This window comes from Mycteria americana, chromosome Z (assembly GCF_035582795.1).
Source record: "Mycteria americana isolate JAX WOST 10 ecotype Jacksonville Zoo and Gardens chromosome Z, USCA_MyAme_1.0, whole genome shotgun sequence".
Classification (NCBI taxonomy): Eukaryota; Metazoa; Chordata; class Aves; order Ciconiiformes; family Ciconiidae; genus Mycteria; species Mycteria americana.
Window position 1 is genome coordinate 44588786 of NC_134396.1, and position 12695 is coordinate 44601480.

Sequence of the window (12695 nt, forward strand, 5' to 3'; positions counted from 1 at the left end):
TATTTGCATCAGTGGGGCGGGTGTCAGATGACAGTCCTGCCTGTTATAATCCAGCAACAAATGTGCCTCTTAGAAATAACGTCAGGAGCACATGGAAAGACACAGCACTTCCTCACAGAAACAACACATCTGGTGATGGGCAATCTGACTAGCATCAGCAGGTGTCCAGCACTGCAAAAAGTCACCAACACCCTATCTGCTGTAGCATATAGATGAATACTACGCACTCTGGTAAAATGTAGGCTGATATTACTGCATCTGTCTTTTCCATAAACCAATGCTATTGTTTTGGTAGAGAGAGCAGACTAGTGGTATTTCATATTCCCTGGCACCTTATAACCTTTAAATTGATTTTAAAAATAACAAATGTATCAGTATGACATGACATTTCTTCACAAACAGAAAGGTCCAGCAGAACTGCACCCAAGAAACCGCAACAGTAATGCGTTATCAGTAGCACCCACATTACTGTAATACAGTAATAAACAAACTGTCTGGAGAAAAACCTTTGCCCTTTTTACAATGCTTTAATGCGAAATCTCAGTTTGCAAGAATATCAATTCTCTCATCTTTTAGGCAATTTGGAAAAATTGTGTTTTGACAGCTGCTTACAGAACAGATAAGATTAAGGGATGAAATTAACAGTTACCATGGTGTTTGCTGGATTGTGGTCATTGAGAGAAGTGGTAGAGGTGCCTCTTTAATGGAAGTTAACTTAAAGTTTTGGTATAAATTATTAGCAGAATTAATTATCATTACCTATTGGGGAGTACATTTTCTGCGTCTTTCTTCTGCTTTCTATTTTAATGGTTCTTACTCTTTTCCACTGTCTAGCTATTGCATTCCCTCCAAATGAAGAAAAGTTATTTATAAGATGCAGTGAAAATGTCAAGGGATGAGAGTGTTTGGGGCAGACATCATCCTCTGCGTGGGCGGATGTTTCTCATTTGTGCCATCCTGTCATGTGGCTCCTGGAACGTGATGGAATGGTCAGATGGCCAGGAAAAAAACATCACCCTTAACTCTTGCTTTTCTAAGCAGAATTAAGCTGCTGTATAGGGAGCACTTGGTGTAAACCACAGAGAGGGTAGGATTTCTAACAGGAGTCCTGTAAACAAAGTCACTTTTTTTAGGATGAAAAATCTAAGCATCCTCATAGGTAACAGAACCTAAATTGAAACCAGAAACCCTAAATTGAAACAGAACCTAATTAAAACCAATTTTAATTATGTCTTGCATTTTATAACAGCTCATGACAACGCAACAGTCAATAACTGAACATACACTTTTGTTCATAACTAGGACCTAAGCAGCAAAAGATAATACATTGGACATGCTCAACAATAAATAAAAAACTACTTAAAAAACCTAAACCATATAGCATCTTATTGTTGACCCAATGCTCAGCTGCAGTTATACCTTGAGACTAAAGTAAAGGGTCGGATGTTAGCGAGGCTTCCCTATGGTAGACGACAATAGCACTTTTGCCCACTTCAGCAGCTCAGAGCTCCCCCACTACCAAAGGGTGCGTGCACCGTACCAGGGCAGTGACTACCCCTCCCCGTGCAGTGTGTTTCCTGCTCCCCAGAGTTACGGTACAACTGTGTCATCCAGCAAGGGAAAAATCTTCCACCCTCCATTTATTTCGGCAAAGTTATATAAACTATTCCCGCTGATGAAATTCCCCGGGGAAAGTGTAGACAACTGCTCTGTTCACAGGGCTGAGAAAAGTGTTACATTTAAAGTATCTTTTTGGAAACTTTACATGATTTTGGTGGCATCAAAACAGCCGGGGAAGTTCACCTTGGATTGATCAATTTATTCTTGTTGAAAAAGAAAAAAGATTCACAAGTTCACATTTTTAAGCTTCTTCAAATGTATTTATTTTTTAACACTACCCTCCCGATGGTTTTTAAACAACTAAATCCTTAATTTGGGTTAGATAAGCACTAGACTGATCCAAAATCAGTTTCTCCCTCTCTTTGGGTTTTTTTGGTAGGTAATACTAACCACCAAAAACTAGTAAGTCTGGTTATTTTAACAAATTTAATGGAAAAAAATCTAAGCTATTCTAACATAATTTGTTGCATTTTAGTACCTTCCTATATTTTCACAAATCCTCCATCTGCTTCTCCACCTAGTATGCATACAAATATGTATACATACTCCCTTCTTAATCCTACAATCTAATCCTATCTCTGCAATGTAACATTACATACAGTACAGCTATTTGAGAACCTGTTTCTTAAGTATTCTCTCTTTTTTTTAATCACTCTAAATATAAGTATCTACACAAACACCAGATTCCTCATGGGTATTGCTCTGACATGTGAAGTGTGGGAGGAGGATTTTTCCAGACACTGAGTATAAAGCAAACTATGCCGTTTATGTCACATTGTGTGTCTAGACATCACCAACATGTTGAAACTAGTCTGTTACACACGCTGTTGTGATGACATCATGCAGGGACGGATACTCAATTTTATCTATAATCACACATTAAGTCTCCTTCTAGTGAAATCTTTTTCATTTCTAAATATGAAGACGAAATAAGATTTCACTAAAGGCAAAAATACTGTCTCCTTTTCAATACCTGAGTCCAAGCACAGTCAAGGTCTGCGCTATGCTTGAAGCCTTTGTCACATCCCAGGTTAGTTATATCACACTGGCTAGGTCATTTTTCTAACCTGTTATAAAAAGTTGCTAGATTTTTAGTATGGCCTTTCAAAACCACCTATTTTAATATGGCTTCATTCATTAACATACTTTTCATCTCTGATTATTTGTCTCAGTTCTAGAAAACTCACAAGATGTATTTTGAGCAGTACATCTGCAACTTGTGAACAGCTCTAGCTGCTTACACCATGGTTGCTGAAGATCGGCAACTGTTCACATGTTTTTAATGTGGGTATTCTTTGCTTAATACATTTATTAATTTAAGAAATCATATCTTGAGCAGATTCAAATATAAGTTTCAGAAACTGTGTCCAAACACGCACACACAATTACCTGAAACTACCTGAAAGTAAGAACAGTCAAAGGCCATTAACATCGTAACAAAATAAACACAAACACAAAGTAATGTCTCACAAAATAGTAATAGATGGCATAATGCTAATAGTATTTTTTCATAATTCACTCAAATAACTTTTATTATTTTTGGACTCTTGTGGTAGTCATTTCCCAGAGGTATCTGAGTAGCTGATGGTAAGTCACTCTGAGTAGCTGATGGTAAGTCACACTGCAGCTTGTAGGAAGAGAATAAAACCAACAAACTCCTGGCTCAGTTAGGTGAGTGCTGGCTCTGGAAACCTCTCTCTTTCACACTGAAAAGGGGGACAACGGGGAGACCCAATGGGTCTCCAAGTTCTCAAAGAACTTGGCGGAAGCTTCATATACAGACAAATTGCACAAATAAGAAATGGGTTTGGTCTTCCAAAGCAAAGCAGGAGCCCTTCCTGCCCATGTCTGTATCCCCTACAGATCTCCACTTCCTACCCCCTAATAATCATAAAAGTCACGTTCATCTGAACAGAAAGCAGAAAAACACCAAGTAAGCTGTAATCAGCTACAAACTAATCAACCTGAACTACAGACACAGAGTACAATGTACTTTGAACAAAATGCCTGTGATCCATCTACAGAGCTAGAAAAAAAAAAGCATATAAAAATCAAAGTCTGAGAAAAAACTTAGTAAAGACTGTATCTGAGGAAGTCATAAGCTCTATACAAACTTTTGTGAGCACAATGATTTGCTAAACTTGTCAAATAAATGACTTGCTGCAGATTGTCTGCTCACCTCCATCTACTATGTCTGGAAGCACCAGAGGAAACAGAAAACAATTATATCGTGAACTGCAAGTCAATTAGGAAAAACATTAACTTCTAAATGAGTGAGTGGATAATAAATAATACTAGGTTATACCTGAAATCACAAAACCCCCTCCTTTCCTTTCACAGCAGAAACATGCTTTGTTCATTTAAGGTGTGTTTTTCATGCTGACTTCTTATTTTAAATGGAAGGAGTCCATACAGGCAGGTGACATGAAATCTGACCTTTGCAACACTACAGTATCACAGTGAGACACAAAAGTCCAGAACGCTCTGAGAGGGGCAAACTTATAGTGTCAATTAATCCTAATGGAAGATGGAAGAGTTTTGCCAACACTTAGAGCTTAGAAATCTATGTGAGACCTAAAACTACCTCCTAAAGGGAACATTTCATGATAGCTTGCCCTCCTGCATAGTTTCTTCATGTTTTCAAACAATCTTGCTTCCCACCGACAAGACAGTGCAACAACAGTGTCAAACACAAATTTTGATGAATAATTAAATATATGTAGATCTTAAAACCACAATTAAAATGCTGGAGAAACTTTGTGAAAAGAGTGCAACAATTTTCATACAGAACAAAATATGTGCAGAGAAACTTAATTTTTTCAAAAGTTTGAGAAACTCAAATGGCAGCACAGCTCCTGCACAATGTATCCTCTTTCTGGCTGCCTGAGCAAAGCTTTCTGAGTTCCAGGATGTGATGCTTTACCTACCAAAGCTGCCAGCACAACCTTGAACATTTACAGTTATTCACCACTTTCATAAGGAATCATACTGTGGAGGTGCCCAAGTTTTAAGATTTCCCCTTCTATTACCAGTTTTCTGTGGACCCCACACTCAAAGTTTCCATGCCTGTGAATCACAGAAGCGACACAGCAGCCACAGAACTGGCTCTTTTCTCCTTCCAACCCCATGTACTCCTCCTCTACCCACAGAACCAAAAGGCAAGACCAAGTCCCACGATAGTGGAAATTTGTTGTCCTTCATGACGGTCTCTTTCGTACCTGACCATCCTGGTAGACAGCGACAGTAACCAGTGGTGGGATGACAACCGTCCGCATGGCTGCAGTCACAGCGTTCAGCACAATCCATACCATATGTGCCGTCCTGTGGCAACAAAAAAAAAAACAACCCAGAGATGACGACAACTGGGAGTTAGAGGAGAACAAGTTCTGGTCAGTCCTGCCTCAAAAAGCAAACACAGATCTTTCCTGAATCCATAATCCACTTTCTTAATGTAAAACGCTTCTGGCTTTTGGAACATTTTAGCATCCTACATTTTCATTCTTTCATTTAGGAGGGGAAGATAAAGAATTGATTACATTCTCTTGAAAAATCCCAGACTAACGGGCTGGGACAGTGATTCCGAACACAGTAACCTACGCTATCAGAGGCTGCAATGAAAGCTTTCTTGTACTGTCCCTCTCATCTCCCTTACAGCTGAGTTCCCACTCCAGGATCTGGGGGTCCCTTGATGGGAAAACAATTCAGTCTCCTTTCTGCCTCAGTCCCTGAGCTCTCTATGTACTGGTCAAAAAGGACAGCACATAAAGCTACAATTTCTAAAAAAGAGTAGTAAAACATTAGATTAAAATATATCTTCAATGTGAAGTTTATTGCATAAACAATGCAAACTGTATCACTTTCTTTTGATTAAAAATCCTTCCCTCTGCACTGCAGCATATACTATGTTAAAAAGAGAAGCTCTTTGGCTATGAGACAGTACAAAAAACAAAACTATTTTTTGGCTATGCAACATTTTTTGAACCAACAAGAGAGATTAAAGTTACCAGTTGAACACCTCTTGATGTATTCAGCTGTGCCAAAAGAGCACAGCTGATTTTCATGGAACTACATCTAAACATTTCAATTTGCCTTTTCTGCTTCTTCCATAGAAGGCGGCACATGCATTTGGGGGTAATTCCATACAAAATCAATCTGAGAAACTGAAAAGAGCAAAATCTTTACAATTGCATTCTCAAAACAAGGCAAAATACAACAGTAAATTGATCTTACAGAAAAAGTGCCAAAACCAAATTAAAAAACATGGGAAAAAAGCCAGTATAAGGTAATACTTCCGGGGTTACCCACAGCAAAGGCAAAAAAGGAGAAAACATGTCAGGTTTAAAACCCAATCTTTTAAATTTGAGGCTAAAAATTGGTCTCAGTCACATTAAAAATCAGAATAAAACCTGTATGAAAATACATCTGCTGTTCTTTGATGTTGATGCCTACATTTCTACTGAGTTTCACAGGATTTAGCCATTCAATTCCCAGTCTTTCAAGTCTAAAGTAGAACAAAATCTTACACTACTTGAGTATAAGGGGCCTTTTGCTCATCTCAGCAATACATTTTTATATAAAGAAAAAGAAGAGATTAACCATTTCCCTTGCATGTAATCAGATTTGGAAAGAAAGGAAATCCTCAAATATGTTGTTGAAACACAGTATTTTTAGTCTGCCATGTATTTGGACTGAAGTCCAAACTTCAGTCAAATCTTAAGTAACAATCTGGGCTGTGATATAAATTTACTGAAGTTATTGAAACAAATTTAAATATATTGATTTAAATTAACTCTCAGTTCAAACAAGAAAAAAATTCAGACAACACTGGACACATTTGAATTAGTTTTCTGTTCATTCTCCTGCTCTGGAATTTTGAGGCAGAATATGCATTTGAAATACGGAAATGCTTATGGGCATCATTTGACACAGACAGAAAGAGAGAGCAAGAGAGCGAGCATGGGCATGCTAAATTATCTGATATAGAAATGCTTTTAAGTGTTATTTTGCTAAATTTGGAACAGTGAAGCAAATGCCATGAAACAATACCTATCTTTTTTAATAAGTCAGTTTTGGAAGAGCAAATGGAGCTTGGGAGATCTCATCATCCTTCAGAATCAGACACTAAGTGATAAACAAAGCTGCTTTAGAAAAAAGAAAAATTAGTCTTCTGATGTAGATGCATTGTTGGAAACACTGCATAAACGTGCACAGATGATACTCTAATCAGCTTTCCAGAATATTTTAGAATTTGTTTGCCACTTTACTCACTATATCAGTGTATGCTATACCTCATCTTAAAACCCAAAACTACCACCAAGAAAAAACTTCTGAGTATTCTCAGAGCAGTTCAACAGAACAAATTTTCATTCAAAATAAAGGTGCGGTTTCCAGTTTTATGTTGTAGTTCAGCTATTCCTACCATGTTATTGCTCAGTAGAGCTAGTCCAAACTGACAGAAGCTTGAATGTGATATGGGAGGGGAATTTACAAGGTTTATGTTCAGTTCAAGTGACTCCTTTACAATTATATTAACAACCTGGTATGCAGGTAGTATTGCAAAAGGGAAAAAAAAGACAGTGGAGAGGAAAAAGGAGAGCAGAGAGTTTATTAAAAAAATGAAGTTTGTTAAAAATTTCGTGGAAAATTGAAATCCATCACTGGAAAAGATGGACTCTGGAAAACCCCATTTTTCATAAAATATTTTGGGTTTTGTGTATCAAATGTAACTGAAGCCAAACAGTTACATAATAAAACAAATCAGTTTTGAATTTTACCATTTTAAAAATTTTGAAATTATGTATTTTTATGGCTTCCCCAAACTACAGATTACAAGGTGGAACAGAACTGATGAGGAACATGCCTTTGTCAACACAATGATTTCAAATTTTGCAGTAAATATCTCAAATATCTCAAATATCTTCAAATATCTGAAAGTCTGGGAGACAGTGGAAGTCAGAGCCCCAATAGAAAGGCAAAGACTTGTCATAGGACTGGATAGTAAGAGTGCCTTCTCATGTCTGACTGAGAAGGAATGAAAGTTCTTCATTCATACTGTACCACAGATATAAGATAATTTAATTAAAATTATGTTGTTTGATGTGGAATAAATTTTGGTACATTTTTTCTCTCATCGTTTTTACTTAAAGTAGTTTAACAGAAGCAGTTTGGATAGTATTTGATGCTGACAGAGAGGGAAAAATTTGATTCTGTGTTTTTCAACAAATTCTAAAGGAGCTGGTGAAAAGTCTGAGGTCCAGCTTTAAAGTAAAGTGTAAAAACAGAAAAAATGTTCATCCGTGCATCTTCATTTTGTGTGGTCATTTTTTGTGTGTTTTGGTGTGCTGCAAAGCAGAGTTCTTCCAGAAGAATTGTTGGTGCATGTCCCTGATCTTGAACCCAGTTGTATATGAGCTACCAGGTGCAGCACTCCTTAGGGACTTATCCCCATCAAGTCAGAAGAATGACAGGAGTATCCCCCTGTCCAGTATTATCCTACCGTGCAAAATTCAGTGAATTATTAAACTACCTGGCAAGGAAGTTCGCATTTCTCTCCTCTCCAGCCCGGGGCACAGGTACAGGTTCCATCCAGAGCATTGCAAGCCCCTCCATTAAGACACTGGCAAGTTAAGTTACAGCCAAGACCCCAGGTACCACTGGGACAATTTATTGAGCAATCTACACCATGCCAACCTGCCAAAAAAAAGAATTAAAGTGACAAATTAATCACGTTTTTCCCCATTCCTCTCTGAGGACACGTTTCCCTCCGCCTACGATGGGGCATCGGAGATGCGCAATACCAGGGTAACATTAACTACAGGCTAGTATCAGCAGTTTCAGCTGAGGACTTGTCCAGGTTTGAACAAAGGTGCTCAAGGGCACCTTGTAACATCTGTGCACAGCACAGATTTGCAGATGGGTGCCAACATACAAAAGCAATTGATGGGTGATCTGAAATGAAAACAGAGACACCTTGAAATTTCACTGAGAAGCACTAAACTATACTGCAAGTTTTAAGGCATAGTCTGAAAAGAATTAGGTATTCCTATTTCTAGGTAATTTTCCCTAGACTTCAGCTCCTGCTTTCATGATTCTTCCACCAGTGTTCCTTACAGAGAGTTGTGCAATATGGTTTTAACAGAAATCTTAGACACAAAAAAGAAGAGAAAACATAAAAGTAGTGCATAAGTTGGATTTCTCCAAGGATACAGAGAAGACCTTTTAGATTATTTCTGTAGTTCTCTCCAAATACAAAAAAGAATGTAACGGAAAATGGTTCTAAAATGCAGCATTCACCACTGATTATGCCTGATAGCAACGATTCACAGACTGCACACTGGATAGACAGAAATGTAAACAGATTTTTAAAAATGTGATTATCTATTGGATCCAAAAGGAACAGCATGAGCCAGTCATACGTTATCATCAGCGATGACACAAGCCAAGTTTCTAATTTTGTACCTTGTTTACAGTAAGCGAAGGGAAAAATAATTCTCCACTGAGCCTAATCAATAGACTATGCGAAACACATGTATTGAAATGAAGCTGCCTCGTGTCCTGGATTGATAACTTTGAATTTAGGGGTCATTTCAGGAAAAAATATTATACTATACTAGAGAGAAAATTGAGACCCTTTCTCTCAAGTGTCTTTCCAGTATTTATAAATTTCTTTCATTTACGTGACCAGTATCTGGGCTTAGTTTAATTTCACCATTTGCTGTCCTTTTTCATTGTAGTATGACTAAAAATGCACGATGCACAAGAAGATAGGATTATGCATAGCTCAAGGAATAGTTTTTCTCCTCACAACCTACCTACTTAGCAGTAGCTACTTAGCTACTTTTAACAGAGTTAAATCAGCTCCACTGTCTCTGGCAAGAGCAGAAGCTGGAAAATCTCCACATTTGCTACGCAACTGATTTAATTGTATTAGTCCCTGACAAATTTAGTGGCTATTTCTCTAGGTAACTCTAACACTTCTCCTCCACTCTCAACCTTCGTCTATTTTTAGAAAAACATTTTTAGACGGGGATGTCTACAATGTAGGCTCGGCACGGGATTTGCTTGGGAGCATTCAACAGCCTGCCCCTCTCTTCTCAGCAATCCAGCATCACAGCTGAGGGATGCTGGACTTTAAATCCTTCCTCACAGCAGAAGTGAAAAAGAGAACAGGTGTATTGCAAGAGTGGATCTTTAAGTTGAGTTTAGTAGCATATTTTGGGTTGAACAGGAACACTATGTGGACCTGTAGACCTTTATATGGGGAAAGAGCTCTGCAGAACCAGCGCTGGAGGATGACTGAGATATCTTTCTTCCAGCCAAAGGCGTGTGTGCTACTGGGACTGGAAAGGTGGCCACACACATACAGTTTCTAGTGGAGGTACACTGACCATCGAAATTACTGGGAGGAGAGAGCCAGGCAGAGGGGTCAAGGAGCATGAGTCCACTCGTACTATACTGGGGAGACTCAAAAAGTTTCTCGCAGAAGCAGGAAGCAGTAGAGGGCACAGGCTGGGAAGGTGGTTAGGCAAGGTTTTGTCAGAGAATTGCTGAGGAAAAGAGGATTTGAATAGAAAAAACTTCCAGTAGATACCAATGCCAGTGCTAAACTGTCAGGAAGAAGTCTGTGCCTCTGTGGTGCTGAGAGGGGTGAGGGCGGCAGCCAGAGGTGGCTCATTCAGGCTAAGGGGAAACAGGACTACATATTTTGACTAGGATGGCTGATGTGAGATAAATGGCATACCAGTAGTCCTTCTAGCAGACCATAGCACTGCCACAAGACACAAGTGGTGGCCCATCTCAGGGTAAACACTAGTAATTCACCCAGCCATGGTATCCAGCCCACTGAGAACTGCGTCGAGGAAACACGAACATGAGGTACACGCACTCTTCTCTGAGCAGATGTTCTCCTAGTTTTCGCCTTCTAGAGCAGCAGAAGCATAAAGTATCTAATGATATGGCCTTCAAGGTGGTCTGCTTTTTATTAAGTTTCTTTCTTCTTCTCTACTTCAAAAACTCAGTTTAATTTTATGATGACAGAAAAAGAAAATTAATCTGAAAAGACACTTACCTGCTTTGCAGGCACAAGAACCATCTACTGGTGAACAGATGGCTTCGTTTTTGCAGTTGCACGCAGATGAACAGTTTACTCCGTACGTCCCCGGAAGACAAGGAGTACCACAAGCAGCACCCTGAATTATACAAAAATAGAGTCTAAAAAATGTTTGAGGAGGTTCAGACAATACAACTGATAAATGACCTAGACTGACTCAGGTGCTACAAAAGCCAGAAAACATACAGCCCATGACTGTCCTAAGGCTGTCACTGAGTTATCCTGAATTTAAGGGAAAGGGAGTCCTTCATGCTTTTTAAGTCTACAGTAAGCATTAGTTTTCTATTAGTTGCTGTGACAGCTCAGGTCACATAGCTAACAGCACTTGGTTAGATCGATGGACAGTATTTTCAGTAATAAAGAAGCCCTTTATGAAACCAAAACACAGTAAGACAGCAGTTTAATGGAAAATAATGTGGATATGTAAAATATTTTTAAGAATTAATTTGGCTGAAGTTTTCAAAGTTATTACTCCTAGAAGAACAGTCATACTGTAAAATGTTTTCTATGTTAGATTAGCATCCAATGCACAGGTAACAGAAAACATGTGTAAAAGCTGCAGAATAATCTGTCTGGAACTGTAAAAACAAATGTCTTTGTCTAGAGTTTCTCTGGATGGAGCATGAGGAGTTGCTGCAACAAGATAATGACTGAAACCTATCGTTCCTCCCTTTACTTACACCTCAACAGCACACCCTCATTCTTATCAATGTCTTACAAAGCAACTAACTTTTCTTTCCTAAAATGGGTTCATTTCAGTACCAAGAACCAATCACAAATTTTGCCTTTTCAGGATCTTATCTTATAACACACCCAGTGGTACCTAAATATCCTTATCTTTCTTTTACTGTGGTGGAGAAAGGACATTCTCTTGGAGAATTTGGCACTTAACTAAAGGCAGTGGAGTCAAAAATGGACTGTGAAAGTGAGACTTATTTACCTTAAATCCAGGGGCACAGGTGCATTTTCCAGTCACACTATCGCAGTCAGCACCGTTTTGGCAGCTGCAGATCTGCTGACACGACTCGCCGTAGAATCCTGGGGAACACGTCTCATTGCAGTAGAGCCCAGACCAGCCAGGCTTGCAGGAGCATTCCCCAGACATAGGGTGACAGCTGCCAGGAGGGGATGAAAGGATAAATAATTCAGGACTAAACATGACATCAATATTTTTTTTCCAGAGAACAAAATGCTGTTATAGATAGGTTGCATAAAGGATCTTGCATGCTATGCATAGGGAAGGTTTTAGTCCCCAAACCACAACGCAAAGGGTTCTGTATATACAAATGTATGCCAATTAAGATAAAAAATGTAACATCATACAACACAGACATTTTGGGAGGACATGGAAAGAAAAGAAGAGGTGTTGTTTTTCTATAGCTAGTTGAAAGGAAACCTATCAGAAACAGAGTTTTTACCATAAAATAGATATTCATGGTTACAAATATTAAGGCGATTAAAGCATTAAATTCCCCAAGATGTATTGTTAGGTTTCTGCTCCAAGTATAAAAGGATCATTTTCATAACCCTGCCCTAACTCAGCAGCATATTGTCTGAGAAATATGATGCTTCAGTAAAATATTGTGGCATCCAACACAAAATAATAACACAGCACCCAACGAGTAGCAAGCACGCTCTTTTCTTTAAATCATTGGTTGAAAAGAGGACAACTGGCATCTTTCCGGGAATGACACAAAATCATTTGCATTGGGCAGAAGTCAGATATACCATCAGAGCAGTGACCTTCTAGAGAGTTATCTCTCCTATGTTGGCCATACCTGGTGGCAGACCAGCTGTCCCTACCTGGAACAGCAGTTTCATTGAAGGGCCAGTCAGACAGCTGTTGCCTTATAACAAATGGACATCATCAGCTGTGCAAAGATATATGTACTGGAAAAGCGGACACAATGGAGTACTCTGTAGCACTCTGGCAGACAAAGCACTTGCTTAATTCTCACCAAAGGAA

General features: G+C 38.8%; 1 protein-coding gene across 4 annotated transcripts in view; it reads right to left on the reverse strand.

Annotated features, from left to right (window-relative positions):
- MEGF10 (multiple EGF like domains 10) overlaps window positions 1-12695 on the reverse strand; it is a 106799-nt gene that overhangs the window by 27481 nt on the left and 66623 nt on the right. For all 4 annotated transcript variants that reach the window (XM_075526963.1, XM_075526960.1, XM_075526961.1 and 1 more), the window contains 4 exons: window positions 11670-11844; window positions 10688-10808; window positions 8147-8310; window positions 4839-4941 (listed from right to left, as the gene is read on the reverse strand). In XM_075526963.1, the coding sequence (XP_075383078.1) occupies window positions 4839-4941; window positions 8147-8310; window positions 10688-10808; window positions 11670-11844 (563 nt within the window). The remainder of the gene's footprint in view (window positions 1-4838; window positions 4942-8146; window positions 8311-10687; window positions 10809-11669; window positions 11845-12695) is intronic.